Genomic DNA, 24,416 nt, shown 5'->3' on the forward strand with positions numbered 1-24,416 from the left:
GCGTCTCCCGTGGGTCTTTTACTTATTTGCCTTGGGTGGATTAGTGAAGCCCCAGCGATTCTACCGGCCCTAGGCCTTTTCCCCTTGCAAGTCGAGATTCCTAAACCTCTTTTTTAGTATATGGTCTGGTACGCCCCTAGGACCCCAGCCATATTTGTGCTTAACTTATTGTGAAACGTTGATAGTTGCATGTGTTCCTGACTTCCAATCTCATAAAGAGATTAGTAAAGTGTGTCTAGTAATAAATACTTATATATTTGATATATATACCTGTGTGGTGTCCTTTCATTTAATTCAAGAGATTATAAGGTAAAACAAGCTGCTTTACATTCCTCTGAGACTTAGCCTGAAGGCTGCTCTCCACAGCTACCACTAGGATAGCTTTCTTTAAAAGGTTGTCTTAAACCTATCTACCATAAGAGTCTAATTGGACTGGTGCAAGGTGGCCACTATAACTAGTGACCAGCATATGCCAGGCCATCTTCTCACAGCCAGGCAGAAACCACCACTCTAGTCAGGGCAAGGGAGTTACATGCCAAAGATAACGCCTGCTCAACCCCTTGGTAGCTTGGTACGAGCAGTCAGGCTTATCCCGGAGGCAATGTGTAAAGCGTTTGCGCAACACACCCACAGCAACAACATCCTAGGCACACCACAAAAGGAACTCCACACAAGGTTATATAAAAAATTGCCTTTGTATTATCATAAAACACATTAGAATAGTAACCACACAATATACACTGTGCCCACTGACACTAGGCAATATTTACAGGGGATTAGATACACATGACAGGGGCACTTGGACCACTGTCAGAACCATCACAAAGTGAACATAGTAAATTTCGAACGTATATACTAAACGTAGAACACAACCAGTAATTACTGGCCAACACTGTACTCAGCATCATCCTGTACCACAAACCATATTATGCACAGTATCACCTCAGGCGTAAAACACATTCTGCGCCAACTTCAAAAGCCTAAACATAATAGACCATAACCACCTAAGCATAACTCACATTAGGGGCATAACTCACAGTAGAGGATTACCTCACAAGCATAAACCACAGTATGTAAATAACTTCATACATAAACCACATTAGAGGCATAAATCATGGTGCATAAAATACCACATGAATCACATTTCCAAGCACCACATAAATCACAGCAGGGTCTGGTGCCCTATCAACCTAACAGTACCCCTGGCCAACTGGCCTTCTCAGAGGGCTCCAATGCCCTATGTCCAAAAGTGTCAGGGCGGCTGCCAATGCAGCAGAATCCACAAGTGCGCAATTGTGCTGGGGCACAGGAGTGTATCTTACTCCTATCTCATCAAAAATGCCCCAAAGAACTATTGGCCTAAACGTTGCGGCTGCCACTAATTGCCGTGCAGCTGTGATGCAAAGAAGGCTTGGCACCACTGTGCCCTCTCCAGTCCCACTCAGGGAATTCTAACACACATGTGCAAAACGTTGCAGTTGCCCGCTACGGCGGTGCAACTGAGAAATAACCAAGTGTCTAAGTCTTTAGTTGCTTCCTCCTAGTTACTTCGGAAGTGTCCTTATTCTTCCTATTTCTAACTGTTACATTCCCATTGACTTTAATGTAACCCGCGTGTGTGTTTCTACACCGCACACGCTTCCCGTGGGCCTCCCACTTCCTAACTATTGGTAGGGTAGTGTAGCCCCAGCGATGCCCTAGGCCTACTCCCTGTTCGTGACGTGGTACTTATACCACTGTCTTAGTATATGGTTTGCGTGGCCCCTGGGCCTAACTGTATTTTCCTGTGTAACTTAACGTATGCTACTTAAGAAATTGTTTGTACTTAGACCTCTGAACTCATAAAGAGTGCTGAGGGTATATGTTAGAATAAATACATTCTAATTTTATGTATACCTGGTGTGGTGTCCTTTCATTTGGTATTCAAGGGATTGTAGTGGTATAACAGCTGGCTTCACATGCCATACAGAGTTTAGCCTAAGACTGCTCTTGTCCATGCTACCACTAGGATAGCTGGTCTATAAGGTTGACTTTACAACCAATCACCATAAGGGTTGTTTGGACTGATACAGGGTGTACACTAGAACTAGTGACATCATATATCAGGCCAACTTCTCACATTGGTGAGCAGCGGTTGGGATTTGAGCTTGCTGTTGTGATACCATTATAATCTTGAGATATCAAATTGAAAGATCACATTAGGTACTGTAAGTTACATCTAAAACAAAATCTTAGAATACTTAAGTTCTACTGAACTTAGTTGTTGTAGGTTGAAGGGCCTAGCACACCCTGACTACAACCACTAGAGAGGTTTTTAGTAGATACAACTAGTGTAGGTAGGTGCACATACCACACCCTCACTAGATCATGTCTCTGAGAGGAGATCAAGATGATTATCTCTCAGGAGGGGTATTTCCTAGAAAGATACCCTCTAGATATGATACCCTAACTTTTCAGGAGATGAGACAATTGTGTACCTCCAGAAAGTTAAAACAGGGTTCCAACCCTACCCTCATTTATCTAGTGGAGATCTTAGAAGAGTATGATGCTCAAAGAGCCTCCCAGGATGGTACCTTAGGTACAAATGAGGGTCTGCCCTCTACAGAAGACTCCCCTCACCACACTGATCAAGATGAGTCAGAAGGGACTTCAGGAGATGAGGTAGACAGCCAGGTCCAAGTTAGGAGACTTAGCCAGGCTAACTTAAGCCTACGTGGGAGTCAGAATGGGATCCCCCCATTCAGACCCTCAAGTGGACTTAACCAGAGAGGTAGGAGAGGAAGATCCCCTTCCAGGGAATCTATCCACTACCATGTCTCTAATAGCTCCAATGCCTCTTCTCATAGGGGAATGACTTCTCCACAGAGAAAAGAGCATAAGGCCAGAATGAGGGAAGTCAATCTGAGGATTGAAAGGGAAGAACTTGCCCTTGCCAAAGAGAGACTTGCTCTGGCCAGAGAGCAAACGTTTAGTGGGTTAGAACCCACTGGTGGCAGCATTATCCCTAAGGATAGAGACAGGACCTATGAGACTAGAAACCTGAGCAAGATTGTCCCTCCCTACAAGTGTGGGAATTACATCCACAAATGGATAACTGATTGGAGAGGGCTTGCAAAGTCCAGCAGGTCCCCCAAAGTCAGTGGGCAGCTATCTTGTGGCTCTCCTTCTCTGAGAAAGGTAGAGACAAGCTCCTCACAGTTAGTGATGAGGATGCTGATAATTACACTGTCCTGAAGAGTGCTCTGATTGATGGGTTTGGCCTAACCACTGAACAATACAGGTTGTTGTTCAGGGATACCCAGAAGACACAGACTCCGGACTGGACTGACTTTGTAGATTGTGCCACTAAGGCTTTGGAAGGCTGGTTATTGGGTAGTAAGGTTAAGGACTATACAGGATTGTATAATTTCATCATGAGAGAACAAATCCTTAACAACTGTCAAAACCAGCTACTGCATCAACACTTGATTGACTCTGATCTGACTTCTCCCCAAGAATTGGGAAAGAAGGCAGATAGGTGGGTCAGGACTAGAGTTGAGCAGAAATCCCAGAACCAGGGCGGTGATGAGAAAAAGGCAGACCAGAAAAGGTAATGATCAGAAAGCAAAATAACAGAAGTCTTCACCAGGCCCCCAAAAGGCTCAGGGGGAGGGTGGTCCCAAAAAGGATAAAAAGAAAGATGGCCAAAAGAAACCTTGGTGTAACTATTGCAAGTCCAATTCCCATTGGTATAGTGAATGCACCAAAAAGGACAAGCCCCCAACCACCATTGCCCCTAAGGCAACTGTGCCCCCTAGTCCAGCTGTAAGTGGTGGTTCCCAGCAAAAGGGTGTAATAGGGTTAACCCTGGGAACTGAAGCGGATTCTGGCCTAGTAAGAATACCAACTCAGGCTGTTCTGATCTGTGATGGGGACATAGCTTTGTCCCCTACTGTGAGTCCCAGTAACCTGGGCAAGTATAGACAGACTCATTTAATCAACCATAGGATGGCTCAGGCCTACAGGGACACAGGTGATAGTGTCACAATGGTGACACCTGCCTTTGTGGACCCTGGACAGATCATGCTAGGTGAGAATTACCTAGTGACCAACGCTAGCAATGCCACACTACCTCCCATAGTGTGGCAATTGTTAACTTCTCCTGGGGAGGGGTAACTGGCCTCAAGAAAGTTGTGGTGAGTTCAGACCTTCCTGTAGAGTGTCTGTTGGGAAATGACCTTGAAACTTCAGTGTGGGCTGAAGTGGAGTATAGGACCCATGCAGAAATGCTGGGAATAGATGCACATGTCCTTGCTGTGACTAGGTCACAGGCCAAAAAGTGCAACACTGAACAAGTGCTGGATCCTGGGACAATGGACCAGACACAACCCAAGAGAAAGAGCAGTAGGGTTAAGGCTGTGCCTTCCCCCCTGCCTCAGGTAGAGAATCAGCTCTCACAGGAGGAGGATTCTGAGAGCCCTGAAGGAACTGTCCTAGAAGAACTGGAACCTGACCAGGTTGAGTTTCTTGGGACAGGGGGACCTTCAAGGGCAGATCTGAGGCAGGCACAATTAGTCTGTCCTTCTCTTGAACCCCTCAGACAGCAGGCTGCTGCTGAGGCTGCAGGGAATGCTCAAGGTACCCATAAAGTGTATTGGGATGAAGGGCTGCTGTACTCAGAGGCTAGAGACCCCCAAGCCTGGTGCTTCCAGGAGGTTGGTCATACCATTGAGTTTCAGAGGCTTCCTTCTTACCTTGGCCCATGATATTCCCCTTGCAGGACACTTAGGCTAGAATTTATTTATTTATTTATTTAAGTAGCTTATAAAGCGCGCAGCTACCCCCGGAGGGGTGTCCCGGCGCTAATACAGAAACTCAGAAAGAAGGGAGTAGTCAAGCCGATTGCAAGACGGGAATCATAAACTGGAGAACAGCCATGTTTTTAGTTTACTACGGAAGATGGATTCAGACGGGCAGAGCCTGAGGTCGAGTGGGAGACAGTTCCATAGCTTAGCAGTAATTACGCTGAACCCTCTACCACCCATTCTGGAACGTCGAAAGCGAGGTGCAGTCAGAAGGCGTAAGTGGTTAGATCTCAGTGATCTAGCAGATTGAGATATTGCTACTCGCTTTTTCAGGTATCCAGGTCCAAGGCCGTTGATAGCTCGAAAGGCGAGGGTGAGGATCTTAAATTGAATGCGGCTTGCAATGGGGAGCCAGTGAAGCTCTTTGCAATAGGAGGCAGCCGATTGACGGTAGGGGATGTTTCCGATCAGTCTGGCTGCCGCATTCTGAACGATCTGAAGACGAGCGATCAGATATTGAGGGGCACCCGCGTATAAGCTGTTGGCGTAGTCTAGATGAGAAGTGATGAGGGCCTGAGTGATCGTTCTACGGGCATCCAGGGGAAGGTAGGGAAGGATCTTTTTAATCATGCGAAGCTTCATGAAGCAGGCAGAGGTGACCTTATTGATTTGCGCTTTGCAAGAAAGTGTATCGTCTAATTGAAAGCCCAGGTTGCGTGCAGATTGAACAGGGGTAGGCGCAGGGTTAAGTGCTGTAGGCCACCACAGGCTAGAGGATATTGGAGTTTTCTGGTTGAAAAACAAGACTTCCGTCTTGTCAGCATTAAGTCTAAGGTGGTTGATGGTCATCCAGGCACAGATGTTATCCAGACAATGGCGGAAGTTGACAAAGGTGGAGTCCGAGTGGTCTCTAAAGGAAAATATCAACTGAGTATCATCAGCATAAGAGACCACTCTGACTCCACAAGACTCCACCACTGCGGCCAAGGGTGCGAGGTAAACGTTAAAAAACAGAGGGCTCAGGGCAGAGCCCTGCGGGACACCACACAACAGGGGTTTACCCTCTGATTTGAAAGGCCTAAGCACCACCTTCTGAGTTCTGCCAGTGAGGAAAGACTCAATCCAGGCGAGAGCGGAGCCACCGATTCCGACCTGCTTTAAACGGTTTAATAGGATGGTATGTGAAACCGTATCAAAAGCGGCGGATAGGTCGAGGAGGACCAGCATGGCCTCCTCGCCCCTATCCACACACTCACGGATAGTCTCAGCCACTTCCAAGAGAGCAGTCTCAGTACTGAAACCTGCTCTGAAGCCAGATTGGGAGTCGTGTAGTAAAGAGTTTTTTTCTAGATATTCTGTTAGTTGCAGCTGCACAGCCTTTTCCAAAATTTTTGCGGGTTTGGGGAGGAGGGAGATGGGGCGAAAGTTAGAAAATTTTGTAGGATCGGCATCAGGCTTTTTCAGAATGGGGACCAGCAGAGCTTCCTTCCACGTAGTTGGAAAGATGCCATGGTGGAGGGAGGCATTCCAGATAGAGAGAAACGGATAAACCAATGAAGGGGCCAGGTCACCCATGGTCTTAGCGGGAATAATGTCGGAAGGAGAACCAGATCTGCACTGGGTAAGTAACCTAAGTGCGGTCTCAGGAGTCAGCTCATTGTAAGACTGTAAGGAGGCAGATTCCGGGGCCATCACAGGGGGGACCAGGGGGGATTCCTCAATAGGAAACGAAGTTCTAATTTTATCAATTTTCTCAAGGAAATAGTCAGACAGTCCATCACATAGTGCCTGGCTAGAAGGGTTCTGTGCGGCCCTAGCGGGGGGATTTACAATTCTTTGACGATATTAAAAAGGGTTTTAGAAGAGTTCTTAGCGTTGGAGATTTGTAGTGAGAAATAGTCTCTCATGGTAACTTTTTTTAATTTGAGAAATTTTTTCAAAGCAATTTTGTAGATTGTTTTAGATTCAGGGTCATATTTCTGCCGCCACTTGCGTTCAAGTAGTTTGCAGCGGCTTTTTTCCTCACGGAGAGTTAGAGAGAACCAAGGAGCAGAGGGGCGTGTTCTGGCAGAAGTGATGGGTTTGAGAGGGGCAATGGAATCGATGGCGAGGAGCAGTGCGGAATTGAGTCTGGACACATTTTCATAAATGTCACTAGGCAGAAGGTCCGGCTGATAGTTGAATAAAGGGTCAAAGGTTGCACAGGAAACTTTATGCCACTTTCTTCCCAGCACTTTCCTGACGACAGTAGGAGTGGGTCTCAGATTTAGCTCTAGGTCAAAAGGGACAAGATGGTGATCAGACTAGGTGAGAGGAAAGGAGGGAAGGACTGTGATATTCGAGAAATTAGCGAAGATAAGGTCAAGTGTATGCCCAGCTATGTGTGTGGGGCCCTTGACTAACTGAAGCAAGTTCAGGCTCTGCATCGATTCCAGCAGGTTGTTAGCTTTCGAGCAGAGAGAGTTGTCCACGTGGAGGTTGAAGTCTCCAAGCACCAGAAACCGTTGGTGCTTAAGGGAGAGATCAGCCACCAGGTGGATAAATGCCGTTAAAGAAAGAGACGAGGCAGTAGGAGGGTTATAGACTAGAGTACCCGCCAAAACTACTGCCGCGGTATCCGAGATAGTGAAGTACATAGCTTCATAAGACTTGGGACAGACTTGTCCCTCATTTTCACTGACCTCACATGTCAGAAGATACCAAGGAGTTTTGTCGCTCCTGTGTCACCTGCCAAGCCAGTGGCAAATCAGGTGGCACCACAAAGGCCCCCCAAATACCACTACCTGTGGTGGGGGTTCCCTTTGAGAGAGTGTTGATAGACATTGTTGGACCAATGGACCCCCAAACAGCATCTGGGCACAGATTCATACTGGTGATAGTGGACCATGCCACCGGGTACCCAGAAGCTATACCCCTGAGGACCACAACAGCTCCTGTTGTGGCAAGGGCCCTACTTGGAGTATTCTCCAGAGTGGGGTTTCCAAAGGAGGTTGTCTTTGACAGAGGTGCCAACTTCATGTCAGGATATCTGACTGCAATGTGGAAGGAGTGTGGTGTTAACTACAAATTCACTACACACTATCACCCACAATGCAATGGGCTTGTTGAAAGGTTCAACAAGACCCTAAAAGGGATGATAAAAGGTTTACCAGACAAGCTTAGGCGAAGATGGGACATCCTTTTACCCTGCCTTCTGTTTGCTTACAGAGAGGTCCCACAAAAGGGGGTTGGCTACAGCCCTTTTGAACTTTTGTTTGGGCATCCTGTAAGGGGACCCTTATGTCTAGTAAGGGAAGGATGGGAGAGACCTCTCAGACAACCCATGCTGGATATAGTGGATTATGTGCTTGGCCTCCGCTCCAGGATGGCAGAGTATATGAAGAAGGCTTCTAAAAACCTTGAGGCAAGCCAAGGACTCCAAAAAGCTTGGCATGACCAAACGGCTGTGCTGACTGTGTACCAGCCAGGACAGAAAGTGTGGGTGTTGGAGCCAGTGGCCCCATCAGCACTCCAGGACAAACGGTCTGGACCCCACACTATTGTTGAGCAGAAGGGAGAAGTCACCTACTTGGTGGACCTTGGGACTCCCAGATTCCCCCACAGGGTGCTTTATGTCAACAGGTTAAAGGCATATGTTGACAGGGCAGACATGGGCTTGCTCATGGCTACAGATGAGGGGCAGGAGGAAGAGAGTGACCCTCTCCCAGACCTGCTGACTCAGAACCCTGATGATGGGTCAGTTGATGGTGTGGTCTTTTCAGACAGCCTCACTAATCATCAGCAACAGGACTGCAGACAAGTTCTACAGGCCTATAGACATATGTTCTCACTGACCCTAAGTCAGACAAACTGGTGCACCCATGAGGTGGACACTGGTGACAGTCTGCCTGTGAAGAGTAAAATCTACAGGCAACCTGACCATGTCAGGGACTGCATAAAGATTGAGGTACAAAAGATGTTGGAGCTGGGAGTCATTGAACCTTCAGAGAGCCCTTGGGCTAGTCCTGTAGTTCTTGTGCCAAAACCTCACACCCAAGATGGTAAGAGAGAGATGAGGGTTTGCGTAGACTACAGAGGTCTCAATGCTGTCACTAGGACAGATGCCCACCCAATACCTAGGGCAGATGAACTCATCGACAGATTGGCAGCTGCCAAGTTTCTGAGTACATTTGACCTGACAGCAGGCTACTGGCAAATCAGGCTAGTTGAGAGTGCAAAAGCCAAAACTGCTTTCTCAACCCCAGGAGGACATTACCAATTTGTGGTAATGCCCTTTGGCTTGAAGAATGCACCTGCCACTTTCCAAAGGTTGGTGAATCAAGTCCTTACAGGCCTGGATGACTACTGTGCAGCTTATCTTGATGATATTGCTGTCTTTAGCTCCACCTGGGAGGATCACCTGGTCCACCTGAGAAATGTTTGAGAGGCCCTGCAAAAGGCATGCCTCACTATCAAGGCCACTAAGTGCCAGATAGGGCAGAGCACGGTTGTGTACCTGGGCCACCTAGTAAGTGGGGGTCAGGTTCAACCACTGGATAGCAAGATCCAGACCATAAAGGACTGGACTCCTCCAATTACCCAGACACAGGTCAGAGCTTTCTTGGGCCTGTCTGGGTACTACAGAAAGTTTGTTAAGAACTATGGGTCCATTGTGACACCACTTAATGACTTAACCTCCAAGAAAATGCCAAAGAAAGTTCAGTGGACAGTAAGCTATCAGAAGGCATTTGATGACCTGAAGCAAGCCATGTGCACTGCACCTATTCTGAAAAGTCCAGATTACTCCAAAGAATTCATTGTCCAAACAGATGCTTATGAGTTGGGTGTGGGAGCTGTTCTTTCACAACTGAATATAGATGGTCAAGACCAGCCCATTGCTTTTATTAGTAGAACGCTGACCCCTAGAGAGAAACGTTGGTCAGCTATTGAGAGGGAGGCCTTTGCTGTGGTCTGGGCCCTGAAGAAGCTGAGGCCATACCTGTTTGGTACTCACTTCAAGATTCAGACAGACCATAAGCCCCTCTTGTGGCTAAATCAGATGAAGGGTAAAAATCCCAAACTTCGTAGGTGGTCCATTTCCCTACATGGGATGGACTTCACAGTGGAACATAGACCTGGGACTGACCATGCCAATGCAGATGGACTCTCCAGATATTTCCACTTAGAACATGAAGACTCAACTGGTCAAGGTTAGTTTAATGTCCCTAAGTTTGGGGGGGGGGGTTATGTAGGAGAGTAGGGTCTGCTTCCTATGGTCACCCCCACTTTTTGCTTTTGCTTCACTGGTTTTAGACTTAGATGTGTCTGTGGGCCTGCTAATCAGACCCACATACCAGCTGTTCTCTCTCTAAATTCATACTATGTACTTTAGGTACATAACCCAATTGGTAAGGATCACCTTGTGGGGCCCTGTACAGTGTACCTTAGGTACCCAGGGCATAGGTGTACCCTAGGCCTACCAGGGGCTGCAGCATGTATTATGCCACCCCTGGCTGGCCTCCCATCATGACACAACTGGCTGATCACTCAGCTGGGGCAAGGTCGTGTAATCACCCCTTGCTTAGGTATAGTATTCCTATACCTACCTTATATATAGACACATGGGTAACCTGTAAGCCACTCCTATGGCAGGCCTTAACAATCCTGGAGGCAGAGTGCTTGGTAACATGTGAGATGGTGCTCTAGCATGAGCTGAGCCTGTCTGCAGCTTTCGGAACCATGTCCTCATAGCTGTTCTATGATATCGCCTACCATATACTCTTAAAGTGCCTTATAATCCTCGTGGTTATGGTAACTATGGTTTGGCTTTATCAAAACATGTCGTGTAAGGTGTCTAACACTTTGGAATACTACCCTCACACCATTTTTGGCGATGAGGATAGTATTCCCCCCTTCTAGAGGGAGAAGACATGTTAAGGTCCTACTTACCCGGTTAAGGTTAACCAGAGCCCCAGCATCACAAAATGGATGCTCCTGCCACGGACACAAGTCTGACCTCCTGCTGCTGGGAGTCCTTCCAGCGAGGGAGGCTTGGACAATAGGTTTCCTGCCTTGGCAGGTGCTAGCACCACCCAGACAGGACTTAGTGTATTGGGGCAGGGAGGGATGAAAGAAACGAGACACTGCCTGGGGCACACAAGGTGTCCCATGCATAGCCCGGTTCAAACCGGTGCTGGGGCACTCCAGCCCCAGCCCTGGCGCGAAACTGGACAAAGGGAAGGGGGTGTAACCACCCCCCTCCCTGGTCCCACCCATAGGAGGGACCTAGCAGGTAACCCAGCCCCCAGATTAGTATAAGAGTGGGAGCTGAGTCCCTAGGACTTTGGATTATCCTGAACTGAAACTAGACACGAAACTCTGGACCTTCGACATTCGACGACAAGAAGACTGAAGAATCTCCTTTGTGGCCAAGGAGTGGCCACCCTGTGCAAACAGGCACCAACAAGCGACCTGCCGTTTGCTTTGCCCAAGTTCTATGAGGAACCGACTGCAGAGCCCGACCAGCGCCTTGACCTCCAGACTTCTCCGACCCTGATCCACATCCACAGCCGAGCTGAGATCCGTGGAGGCGACGAGAGACGTGGGACCGGCTACCTGGGAAAATTGGCGAGTAGCTTCCAGCGCAGCTTATGAGGCATCCTCGAAGTTGTGCTCTGGGGATTGAGAAGCCCCAACCCCGAGCACCATCTGCACCGAAGATCAGCCCTCCACACTCCACGAGTTCTGCGTGGGGCCCTTCTGCATTTTCCTGCTCGACGCGTCTGTCCGGTTGCTGGCCCGTTGGCTAGTAGCCTCAGTGACGACGAACCCTTAACTTTCCACCGCTGGTCTGGCTCCTCCAGACTGGCCCTTGCTTCCCTGTGAAAGAGAAGCACCTCAGACCTTCCTGGTCTGCACCTGAAGCGAATTTCCATTTCCGCGTGGGTTGCCTTTGCCAAGGCTTGTTGACTCCAATCGGGACGTCGACTCCGCCATCAGCAAGATCCTTCGTGGGACAGCTCGTACCCTGGTTCTGGTCGTCCTCGACGCCTCCTGGTCCACGCAGCTGCAAAGACAAGCTTCAAGACATCACCTGTGTTCTGCACGACATCGCCTGGTTCCTTCCTGGTTCCACACGGTCACTGGCTAGTGACCCAGACTTTTTCCCCTCTGCTTGCAGGTGTCCTTCCTTCAAGATCCATCCTTGGGTTCACCGGACATCTTCCTCCTGGCCGCCTGCCAGCATCTTTTCTTCAGGCATCCATAGGATCCAGCAACGACACCCGACACATCTTCACACCTATGCACCCGTCTCCTGTGGGTGAGGTAAAGCGAGTACTCTGGTGCTCCAGTGGATATTGACTATCCAAGTGTCTAAGTCTTTAGTTGCTTCCTCCTAGTTACTTCAGAAGTGTCCTTATTCTTCCTATTTCTAACTGTTACATTCCCATTGACTTTAATGTAACCCGCGTGTGGGTTTCTACACTGCACACGCTTCCCGTGGGCCTCCCACTTCCTAACTATTGGTAGGGTAGTGTAGCCCCAGCGATTCCCTAGGCCCTAGGCCTACTCCCTGTTCGTGACGTGGTACTTATACCACTTTCTTAGTATATGGTTTGCGTGGCCCCTGGGCCTAACTGTATTTTCCTGTGTAACTTAAAGTATGCTAGTTAAGAAATTGTTTGTACTTAGACCTCTGAACTCATAAAGAGTGCTGAGGGTATATGTTAGAATAAATACATTCTAATTTTATAAATACCTGTTGTGGTGTCCTTTCATTTGGTATTCAAGTGATTATAATGGTATAACAGCTGGCTTCACATGCCATACAGAGTTTAGCCTAAGACTGCTCTTGTCCATGCTACCACTAAGATAGCTGGTCTATAAGGTTGACTTTACAACCAATCACCATAAGGGTTGTTTGGACTGATACAGGGTGTACACTAGAACTAGTGACATCCTATATCAGGCCAACTTCTCACACATGATTCTCATTGCTCTGCGGTGGCTGCGTCAGCATTGGTTTACGGAGCTTCTCCTGCTATCCAAACACAGACCATACCGCCTGCCTGCAGTTCCGACCCTGCTATCAATGAGCAAGGGCCAGATTCTTCATCTCCGTCTAGTCCAATTCCACCTTCATGCATGGTTTCTAGATTCACAGAATTTAAGGAGATAGATTTGCCTCAGGATTGTAGAGATATCCTTGCTAGGGCAAGAGTTCCTTCTACTTTAAAGACTTATGCTTTGAAATGGAAACGATTCTGTGCCTGGTGCGCCTACAAGGATCTACATCCTGTACAATGTTCTCCAGATAAAGTTCTGCCTTATCTCCTTTCATCAACTAAGTCTGGTCTTATGTTTACTTCTGTTAAATTACATTTAGCACCTATTTCGACATACAGACGATCTGCAGGAGCTGCATCCCTTTGCTCTAATCGATTGGTCAAACAAATTCTTAAAGGACTGTTCAGAACATTTCCACCTGTCAAAGCTCCTCCTCCAGAATGGAGACTTAATCTGGTGTTACAACAATTTATGAAGCATCCCTTAGAGCCTGTTCACAAGGCTGACCAAAATTACCTCTTTTGGAAAACGGCACTGTTAATAGCACTCTCTTCTGCTCGGAGGGTCAGTGAGATCCAGGCCTTCACTATTAAACAACCTTACTTGAAATTCACCAACAGTTATGTCCTCCTCAGAACTAATGCAACGTTTATTCCGAAGGTTCCCTGTACATTCCATCTTAACGAGCCTGTTATTCTGCGTACGTTCTTTCCCAATCCGTCTTCTTCTGCTAAAAAGACGTTGCATACTCTGCATGTAAAAGGTGTCTGAAATTCTATATTTCACGTACTGTGTCCATCAGAAAGTCGGATCAACTGTTCATTTCTTATGGTGGTCAAAAGCCAGGAACAGCGGTTACGAAATCCACTATTGTAAGGTGGATTGCATCCACTATCCAATTCTGTCATAATAAAGCCAGACATGCTTTATCTGCAAAACCCAAGGCTCATTCCACAACGGCAGTGTCCTCGTCTACTGCTCTTTTTGCTGGAGTACCTATAGAAAAGATTTGCCGTGCTGCGACCTGGAAGACGGTGCACACTTTTACACGGCATTGCTGTCTGGATCTGGAGTCAGCTGTGTGTCAAGTAGTGCTACGGAACCTTTTTAGATAAGGTAAGCCTCTGTAAGGAGGTGCCTAGATTATTGTTTATTCTGTTTTCATGCTGTGCTTTTATATTTTTTTATATATATATATATATATATATATATATATATATATATATATATAATATGCGTGTGTGTGTTTATGTATGCATATGTTATAATGCCTTCCCTTATTTGGGTTAGAATGTATTGGTATTATGAGGTATCTATTGTTTTTTCTATGATACCCACCATCCCCTATGCAAAAGGATTTTTTTACTGCTAACTATTCTGATTCTAAGCATGTGGATCTATGAAAGATACCCCAATACTGGATAAGAAAATGAGTTACTTACCTGTAACTTTAGTTATCCAGTATTGGTATCTTTCATAGATTCACATGCGACCCACCATCTTCCCCGGAGAGGCTTGCCTTATTGTTATTACATACTACTGTCACTTGTGCTCCGAAAATCTGAGGGTTTGCCTCTCTGTGGAAGGGTTCTAAGAGGGTGCTGCAGCCTGATTGGCTGTGTTCCAAGTTTGGTTCTTTTTACAAAAAGACAGATAGTCTAATGTAGTGACCATACTGTCCATAGTAGCCTATGATATAATGTTTTTTATGACTATTATGTATATATTTTATTGTACCGCGAGACTTCCACCTTGTCGGCGGGGATGAGTCTCAGCATGTGAATCTATGAAAGATACCAATACTGGATAACTAAAGTTACAGGTAAGTAACTTGTTTTCTTCTCTTGAAATTTTGAACTTTCTCTTTGGAAATAACTTTATAGTGTTTCCTTAATTTATTGAAGAGAAACGGAGAACCTGTAATCAGTGCAAAACATTAGTTGTAGGAAAGAATAAGTAAATGGAACTTTGGCAAGTTTTATACAAATTACAAGTGAACTTCAACATACCTTGCACCAAACCATTGAAAGTGCTTTGTTGTGCTGCCTTAATGCCTGGAGAGTAACCTTGTGACTCAGCAAGTTGTTTCCATACTAAATCACGCTTGGTACACGTTTACTACTTTTCATGCCATTCTGTGAAAGTCACCTCAGACATATACCTCAGTATGTTTGTATTTGGTACATTTAAAAATGGTTTTAGTTGCATAAAGTTTTTGTATCTAATGTGATAAAGCTCAATTTATATTATTATCTCTAGGTCATATATTTCCGACAAGGGCATGAAGCCTACCTCCGGGCTGTAAAGAAAGCCAAAATTTACAGTGTTAACGTGCAGAAACAGCCATGGAACAAAATGAATCTCAGAGTAAGTAAAGCAGCAGTATGACTACGACATGAATTTGCACATCTTTTCTTGTATTTAGTTTTCTCTTAATACTGTTTGCATGTTCTCTGTCTGCATCAATACCATAACTGTCGATATCCCAGACATTACCACTTATGCTGTATTTGATCATCATCACTCACAAGGTTCACTTTTAAAAAGTCTGTCATTCCTTTTCACTCAGATGTAGAAATAATCTGTTAAATGTTACTTGGTTGTAATATAGGAGTTCATTTCGAGTTGAGCATAAGCTGTTGCATGTTTTGGTGTTGGTATACTTTTTCATAGCATGAAGAAGGAATGACATAGAATCAGAGTTCTATGTGCTTGTGATCCAAACAACAAACATCTGTGGTTAATTTGTAGGTATCTAATTGCACAAGATCTGTAGTGTTACGCCTAGGATTCTTGTTGCTGTTCCTTAGTGCATGTACACTCAAATGCTTGACTCCCGTGACTGTGCATCATAAAATCTAGACACTTCTGAAAATTATAGATAATGAAATTCATTATAGATAGTAAATTACAGATCACTCATATATATGGTCTTTTATGACTGACTGGAATGTTATTCCTCATTCCTCTCTGGGAACCTGGAGAAAGAAATTGGAGTATGAACATGTAACAATTTCTTACACTTAATCCAACCTACAACCTCTCCCAGGAGGCCAGTTTACCTAACTTGAAAAACATACAGACAAACTGCACACAAACTGTTTGCAGCATGTGCTGATGTAGAATACATGCTGTGTACACTCCTGCTTTCCAGTGTTGGGCGTATATGCTGCAACCTGTATTACTTCAAAGTTGTATCTGTTTCCATGTGACTTGTAATGCCTCCCTCAAAACACACAATGCACCAAGGTACAGACTCAACTCGACCTTATATTGTTTTGTTCTGCTATCAAGTTTGGCTGTATCTTATTGCTCTTGTACCATCACGCTGCAGAAACTGAAAGCGTAGATGCTGGGATACTAAAAAGCTTCACCATGGGAGGACCTCATGCAACCATCAGATGCTTTGAATCCAAGTTGTTCCACGAATCAGAGGATAAGGATTTATGAGGATGCCTCGTGTGTGGGGGGTGGGCATATGAAGAACATACCTTTTTAGTTCTGTCTCAACTGCAACAACAAGTTCCCTTAGTTGACTCAGCATCGGGTCTATAACCTCTATGTTCGAGGCATGTGAGCTGTAGATCACATGCTTTGCATACTCCTCCCATCTACTTTTAGGTCTAGATGTTTGCACTTTGTTTTTCCTTCTTTCCAGTCATGAGGTAGGTGACTCCTCCTTTCAGTGATAGTGCCCATGGGTATCAACTCCATTGTTAGATTGTTTTTTTCCACCATCGGGTTCGGACATAAATTGCTGCGCTCTGGTTCGACACTGTTTCCCGGGTTCCCCTCAGTGCGCAATCCACTTACCCTTAAACGCATTGTTATTCGATCGCGTTTCCCATTCTCTGCGTATCGTATTGATTTAGAAAATCTCTTTCGATCGGAAACTTTGTGAAAGGCCGATGGGCCGAGCCGAGTCAGGCCTGCTTGCAGTTGATGGAATGGAATCCATTTTAATTCTGTCCTTTGTGCTGTGCCACGTATCGGCGCACCGACTCGCATGAAGTGTGCAACCTGTGTCTATCTCCGGAACTCGACGAACAACACTGCGACACGTGCCGATCTTTCCGTTCCAGGAAGACACTCTGTGACCATTGGGCTCTATGTTAAGAAATACATCAACATCATAGCAGCTCCACTTCGGATCTATTTAAAGAAGATTCCGACCACAATGTCTTCGTCGCACAAGGAGCCGAAGAAGAAGATTAACACATTTCTGTGTCAGAAGCCGACTCTGACATGGACGAAGACATACCGCAGAGTCAGCGTATTGTGAGTAACGATGCTCCCCTGCCCCAAACTCTGCCTAAGAAAAATGCTCCAATCCCTCCTCTGCATACGGGCCAAGTTCGGCACAGAGAACAGGTTTCTAACGCCCTATCTTCGGGCCCAGCACCAAAACAAATACCAAAGCCTTCCAACTCGGGATTGAGTCGGCCTCATTCGGACACCGAGCCAAAACTTTTGGCACCGAAGCACGTTATCATTACAATCCCTTAGGTGCCGAAACCGAAATAATCTTGAGATCCGAACACTTCAGCGCCGAAAACATAGGCTCTAAAAATGTTGGCACCAAAAGAAAAAGCAGCTCCCACTCCATCCAAGGAGTATAGTTTCGACGTCCCGCCTTCCAACCCGGACCCAAAAAAAAAAAGAATTAGTCATTAATCCCAAAACTGGACATATTCATGCAAAATTGCCAGTTTAACGCAAGCCAGAAACAGAGGACACTTACCACATTACTATTAAAAGGAAAACTGTTGGTACTAACCCTTCTCCTCCTCTAACATCTTCTTCCCCTCCTAACCCAAATTTGCTTATAACACCCACAAATTCACCACAATCACCTGATAACCAGGATGATGGGTATGGAGCAGATGACAATAGTCCTGATCCATGGGACAATTGTAATATGGACCTAAATACAAACAATGACCCATACTTGTACCCTTCAAAGCCCTCTCCACCTGATGATAACGTAGGATTGATTAATAGGGCTGCTGAATATCATGTAACTCAGCTTCACAAAGAGTCCCTTGAGGAGGATTTTCTGTTTGAAACTCTAAGCTCTTCACAAAGATCCACTCATATACTGCCCATGCTTAAGGGTATGCTTAAACATGCCGGTGACATTTGTAAAGACCCTGTGCATGCAAGAATCCTTACACCAAGAGTGGGGACAAAATATAAAGCAGCACCTACAGATTCAGTTTATATCCAGGGTCAATTACCATTAGACTCCCTAGTAGTTTCTAACGCCCGTAAACGGGCAGACTCACAAACGTCAGGAGTTGCCCCTCCTCCAGACAAGGAATCTAAACTGATAGATGCCTCTGGGAAGAGAGTTGCTGCGCAGGCAGCATTTCACTGGTGTATTGCCAATACTCAGGCTCTTTTAGCCAGATATGATGGAGTTCTTTATGACGAATTGGAGCAAGTGCTCCTATTTTTACCAGACAAACATAAATCTAGGGCACACGGCCTAGTTCCGGAAGGGAGACTCCTTTCTAACACCTCCATTAAGTGTGCTTTAGACGCAGCTGACCCTGCCGCTCGTGCCTTTAACCCCAATGTTTTGCTAAGGAGACACGTCTGGCTCAATTTTAGGCTTTAAGCCCGAAGTCTAAGCTTCTATTTTAAATCTACCCTTTGACAAAGAGCATCTACTTGGTCCCTTGGTTGAAAAATCTTTAGAGATGAAAAAAGACACAGATGTGAGCTCTGCAGCCCCCATCCAATCTGGGTTCTTTTCGTTGCTCCTTCTACAGGGGGGGGGCTCCAAGAACACATCCACAGACCACACCTCAACATCATACAGAGGAAACAGTCAGCCACCCTCTTCAAGAGGTTACGTTCGAGGTGGGTTTCGAGGCAATAATGGCAAGGGAAGAGGTAAAGGTTCCACACCACGCACTTCTCTTGCTACAAACAAACAGTGACTTGCCTCCTCTTCCCACGTCAGGGGACGTCTCTCTCAATTCCTCCCCATCTGTCATACAATAACTTCAGACAGATGGGTCCTAGGAATTATCCAATCTGATTATTGCATGGAGCTTACCAACTTTCCCCAAAACATTCCTCCACGTTCACACAAAATGTCACCAGAGCATCTACACCACCTCAAACAGGAGGTTCCCTCTCTTCTGCAAAAGGGAGCTATAAAGCTCTTACCATTACAATATCAAGTATCCGGCGTGTACTCCCTATATTTTCTCATACCCAAAAAGGACCTCAGAGAGGTAAATCAATATATTCACCCTGATCACTTTCAGATGGTGACACTTCAACAAGTCGACTTTATGTCTACTCTAGACTTAAAGGACACATATTTCAATATTCCAATACATCCCGCTCATCGCAAGTATCTCAGGTTTGTGGCAGCGGGACAACATTAGCTGTTCTAAGTGCTTCCGTTCGGAGTCGCCACCTCTCCCAAAGTATTCACTAAATGCCTGGCAGTAGTCGCTGTTCACCTGTGAAGACAACATATTCATGTCTTCCCATACTTGGACGATTGGCCCATAAAAGCCAGTTCTCACACAAAGTGTCTGCAGCACACTCAGATAACAGTGCAATCTGAAAGAGACACGCTAGTGATAGATTCCTTACCTTAGAATATCCCCAGGCGTCAGACTGGCTCCGGAAAGTTTTTGGCAGCAGGACCCCTGCGCGTCAGTAGGCGTTGTCTCACGGCTCCGCGAACGTCGCTGGCGTCGTAGTCGCCAAGATGACGTCGCTGGAGCTACTTAGACGCGCTCACGCGCTCTGACGTCAGTTCTTTCTTTTTCCGCACCAGCAAGCGCAGATCCGGAGAGAGCGGTACCTCCAGTGAAGAAATTGGACTGTGTTTCAGAAACTTTGGTCTTTGTCGAGTATCGACTTCTAGTGCAGTAGGGATGCCCGGGTTTAAGTCCTGTGAGGACTGCTATCGGAATATGTCGGCGGCGGACCTGCACTTCGTGTGTCTTTATCTGCTTGGGGCACGCCCATGACACCGAGACGTGCCCTGATTGTCGGGCCATGGCGCCGAAGGCTTTGCGGGAGCATTCCCGAAAGCTGTTGGATGCCCTGCTCTCAGTTCCGCGCCACTCAAGGTCCCATACCGTGGGAGGTCAAGAGACTGGTCGCGGAGCTGACATTATCGTTTGTCGGAATCGGAGACCGGTACGCCCAAGTGCCATAAAAAGTCGATTTCATCTACCACTCACCGGTCGCGGTACGCGGTGGAGGGGGCGGGTGGTCACTCCCCCGTTGTTCCTCTGGGGCCTCCGTTGTTGCCTGCGGCCTACCCACCTTTTCCGGGTCCGTACGCGAAGAAATACAGGAATTCCTGTCGGCCATGAGCTGTTTGTTTGCCCCGTCGGGTCCCTCCGGAGTGCCTTCGGGCCCCGCTGACCCACAGGGAGGATCTACCCCTGTGCCACCGCCTTTGGCCCCGGCTAAGCCGGCAAGATTCCCAGCGGTGCCACGGCTCCGGCCTCGGTGCCGCGTTCGGCTCCGGTGCCGCACTCAGCACCGCCTATGGCGCCAGACACAGCGATGTTGCCTCCAGGACCAGACTACGTCGAACTTGGATTGACCTATTATCCTCTGATTCCTATCCCGGGGGGTGATTTTTATCCCTTCCCCAGGGCCCCTCATCCTTATCGGCCTTTGAAACAGCCAGTGGACGAAGGGGAATACTGGGAGGGGTCTGAGGACTCTCTCGCAGCTCAGTGTGACGATGACCCGGACTCGGATGACAATGTGGAGGATCCTGTTGATTTGGATGTGTGTCCACACCCTGGAACACTGTCCCTTCTTCTGTGGCTACGGAGGAGGTTGGTACATTTTCAGTGGTATTGCGTAGGGCAGCTGAGGCTCTTAACCTCGAGCTCCCTACGGTGCCCATGAGGACTAATCTCCTAACTGAAGTGTTTCAGCCGGCGGCCTCCTTGGCGGAACCCTGCTGCCCTTTAATGACGCACTTTCTGACATTCTTTTGGGCACATGGTAGAAACCCAACACAAGGGCTCCTGTGGATAGAAGTGTGGCACGACGCCATCGCCCGGCCCACCCCAGTTTCCTCACACAACACCCGAAGCCTGAGAGCCTGGTTGTCCAGGCCTCGGCATCTCCAAGCGCATTCCCTTCTGCCACTCTGGATAGGGAATTGAAGAAGCTGGAGCAGTTTGGGAAAAAGATTTTCTCGTCTGCCAGTTAAGGGCTGCTGTCGGTAAACAGCCTTTTGGGCCGTTATTCACACTCTGTGTGGGACACAGTGGCGCAAGTACTGCCTCAGTGTCCAGTGGAGGCCCAGGCAGTGCTCTCCCAGGCTATTACCGAGGGGAGAGACGCTGCGAAATTCACTATCCGTTGTGTCCTTGACACCGCCGACTCACTCGGCAGGGCAATTTCCACAACAGAACGACTGGCTTCTTGGGGAATGTCCATAACACTTTGTTGGACATGCCCTTTGATGGCACACGCCTCTTTGGTGACAAAACGGATTGCACGTTAGAACGCTTTATGGACTCCCGGACAACAGCCCAGTCCTTGGGCCTTTCCACCACGCGCACTCCTTTGGTGTCTGCTTTTCGCTCCTTTCGTGGTCAAGGACGGGGCGCCCAAACGCGTTCATTTCAAAGCCGCAAGCCTGCGCAGCAGCAGTCTCAGCGCAGCCGCGGATGTGGAAACCGCCGAGGTCGGTCATGGGGCCAGCGGGCGGGTCAGCCCGCCACCGCCCCTGCCACCACTGCTTCAAAACCTTCCTAATCCAGTGTTTCATGCCCACCAAACGCCAGTTGGCGGCAAGATTCGCCATCACGTCCCCCACTGGTGCACCATCACTTCCGACAGGTGGGTTTTACAGATCGTCCGAAGGGGCTACTCCCTCCCCTTCGAGACTACCCCTCCAGCCATGCCACCTTAGTACCACCGCATGTCGGGGGACCACTTAGCACTTCTCCAGCAGGAAGTTGCTGCCCTCTTGGTCAAGGGGGCTATCGAGCACGTTCCGACGCCAGAAGTAGGTTGTGGTTGTTATTCCCACTACTTCTTGATTCCAAAGAAGGACAAGGGCCTCCGGAACATCAATCGCTTCCTCCGGAAGGAGAAGTTGAAGATGCTCACACTTGCTCAGGTCTTGTCTGCCCTAGACCCGCAAGACTGGATGGTAGTGTTAGACTTGCAGGATGCTTATTTTCATATCCCCATCCTGCCGGCCCACCGGTGTTACATGCGGTTCACGGTAGGCCACGAGCACTTTCAGTTCACCGTGCTCCCTTTTGACCTTACCAGCGCCCCTCGGGTGTTCATGAAAGTGATGGCGGAGATCGCAGCTCATCTGCGCAGATCAGGGGTTTCAGTCTTCCCCTATCTCGACGACTGGCTGTTGAAGGCGGGCTCACCCCAGGCAGTCGTGTTCCCACCTCCAGACTACGGCCGACCTCCTGCATTTGCTGGGGTTCTCCATCAACGTGCCAAAGTCGCATCTGATTCCCTCTCAGAAGCTCCTCTTCATCGGAGCGGATCTGGACACAGCGCAATTTCAGGTTTAGCCTCCCGAACAGCGACTTCGGGACATTCGGGCTAGGATTCTGATCTTTCAGCTCTTGTCCTGGGTTTCGGTCAGGGAGACTCTGAGGCTGCTGGGCCTCATGGCCTCCTGCATCCTGCTGATCAATCATGCCAGTTGGCATATGCGGGCTCTGCAGTGGGACCTGAAGTCCAGTGGACACAGCTTTAGGGACCAGCGCTGGGTCAGCGGCAGATCCCTCTCCCTTCCCCAACCGGAGCACACATTGGTGACGGATGCGTCCCTCCTGGGATGGGTTGGCCACATGGGAGAGACGGAGAGCAAAGGTCTTTGGTCTCCGGCGGAGTCCAATCTCTGTATCAATCTATTGGAGCTCAGGGCGATCCTACTTGCACTGAAAGCATTCCTTCCCTCTGTCAAGGGGAGAGTAGTGCAGGTGTTCACAGACAGCACCACCACCATGTGGTACTGCAACAAACAAGGCGGGGTGGGGTCATGGACCCTATGTCAGGAGGCTCTACGCCTCTGGACGTGGCTGAAACGCCAGGGCATTATCCTTTGAACGACGGGGCAGACGAACTCAGCTGCCGGTGCATGATGGATCACGAATGGCGTCTTCACTCGGAGGTGACACAAGGTCTCTTTCAGCAGTGTTGAGAATCTTGGTTAGATCTATTCGCCACCGAAGAGAACGCGCAATGTCAGCAGTTCTGCCCGTTGGAGTTTTCAAGGCAGAACTCGCTCAAAGACGCTTTTCGTCGCGAGTGGAGTTGCGGTCTGTTGTACGCCTTTCTGCCTATACCACTTCTACCCGAGTGCTGAAGATCAGAGGCGACCGGGCCCAAGTCATTCGTGTGGCTCCGGATTGCGCACGAAGAGTCTGGTATCCCGAGCTGCTCAACATGGCCATCGATCCTCCGATCAGACTGCCTCTTCGGGAGGATCTTCTGTCGCAATAGCAGGGGACAGTCCTCCACCCGAACCTGTCCAGCCTCCTCCTCCTTGCGTGGAGATTGAGCGGCGGCAGTTGATTCCATTTGACTTGCCTCCTGAAGTCAGTAATGTGATTCTGGCAGCCAGGCGTCCCTCAACTAAAACTGTAGCCCCCTGCCGATGGAATTGCATGGTGCACAGCGAAAGCTGTAGATCCCCTTTCTGCCCCTCTTTCTGTGGTCCTCTTTTTCCTTCTCTCTTTGGACCAGCAGGGCTCTGCTCTTGGCACTATTAAGGGCTACCTTTCTGCTCTTTCGGCCTTTCTCAGGATGCCTGATCAGCCCTCTCTTTCAAGTCCCCTGTTGTCAATATATTTCTCAAAGGCATTACTCATCTTTTCCCTCCTATTCCTTTTGTGATGCCTCAGTGGGACTTGAACCTGGTTCTCACATACTTAATGTGCGCTCCCTTTGAGCCTCTTCATAACTGTCCTTTGCTGTTATTGACTTTGAAAACTGTGTTCCTGGTGACCATCACCTCCGCTAGGTGTGTGAGTGAGCTCCAGGCACTTTCCTGTAAGCCTCCTTTCCTGGCGGTTCATCCGGACAAGTTTGTGCTTCGACCATTTCCCTCCTTTCTACCGAAAGTAGTCACTGCCTTTCATCTTGGGCAAACTGTCACTTTCTTTCCGCCTCCGCACCCTTCCAGAGAGGAAGAGAGGCTACACCGTCTGGACCCAAAACGTGCACTTTCATTCTACCTCAACCGCACACAACAGTTCCGGGTGGATGACCAGCTCTTTGTTGGCTACTTGGGTGCCAAGAAAGGCCGAGCTGTACACAAGGGAACTATCTCCCGCTGGGTTCTCTTGTGTATTCAAGCCTGTTACAATTTGGCTAAAAAGGAGCCGCCGGTAGGGTTGCGTGCCCATTCAACCAGGGCGACAGCGGCTTCTACAGCTTTGGGACACGGTGTCCCACTTCAAGACATCTGTCAGGCGGCCACTTGGGCATCGCTACACACTTTTACTAGGCACTATTGCCTTGACAGTCAAGTTAGGAGAGACGGCTTCTTTGGCCGTTCGGTTCTCCGTGACTTTCTGGTGTAATATTCGTTCGCAGACTCGCCAC

The 24,416-nt window shown here is 48.0% G+C and overlaps 1 protein-coding gene across 2 annotated transcripts in view; it reads left to right on the top strand.

The window, feature by feature from the left end:
* The window catches only part of BRWD3 (bromodomain and WD repeat domain containing 3), a 1,513,493-nt gene that overhangs the window by 823,876 nt on the left and 665,201 nt on the right, over positions 1 to 24,416 (top strand). For both annotated transcript variants that reach the window (XM_085607835.1, XM_085607833.1), the window contains one exon: positions 15,090 to 15,197. In XM_085607835.1, the coding sequence (XP_085463961.1) occupies positions 15,090 to 15,197 (108 nt within the window). The remainder of the gene's footprint in view (positions 1 to 15,089; positions 15,198 to 24,416) is intronic.

This window comes from Triturus cristatus, chromosome 5_2 (genome assembly GCF_964204655.1).
Source record: "Triturus cristatus chromosome 5_2, aTriCri1.1, whole genome shotgun sequence".
Taxonomy (NCBI): domain Eukaryota; kingdom Metazoa; phylum Chordata; class Amphibia; order Caudata; family Salamandridae; genus Triturus; species Triturus cristatus.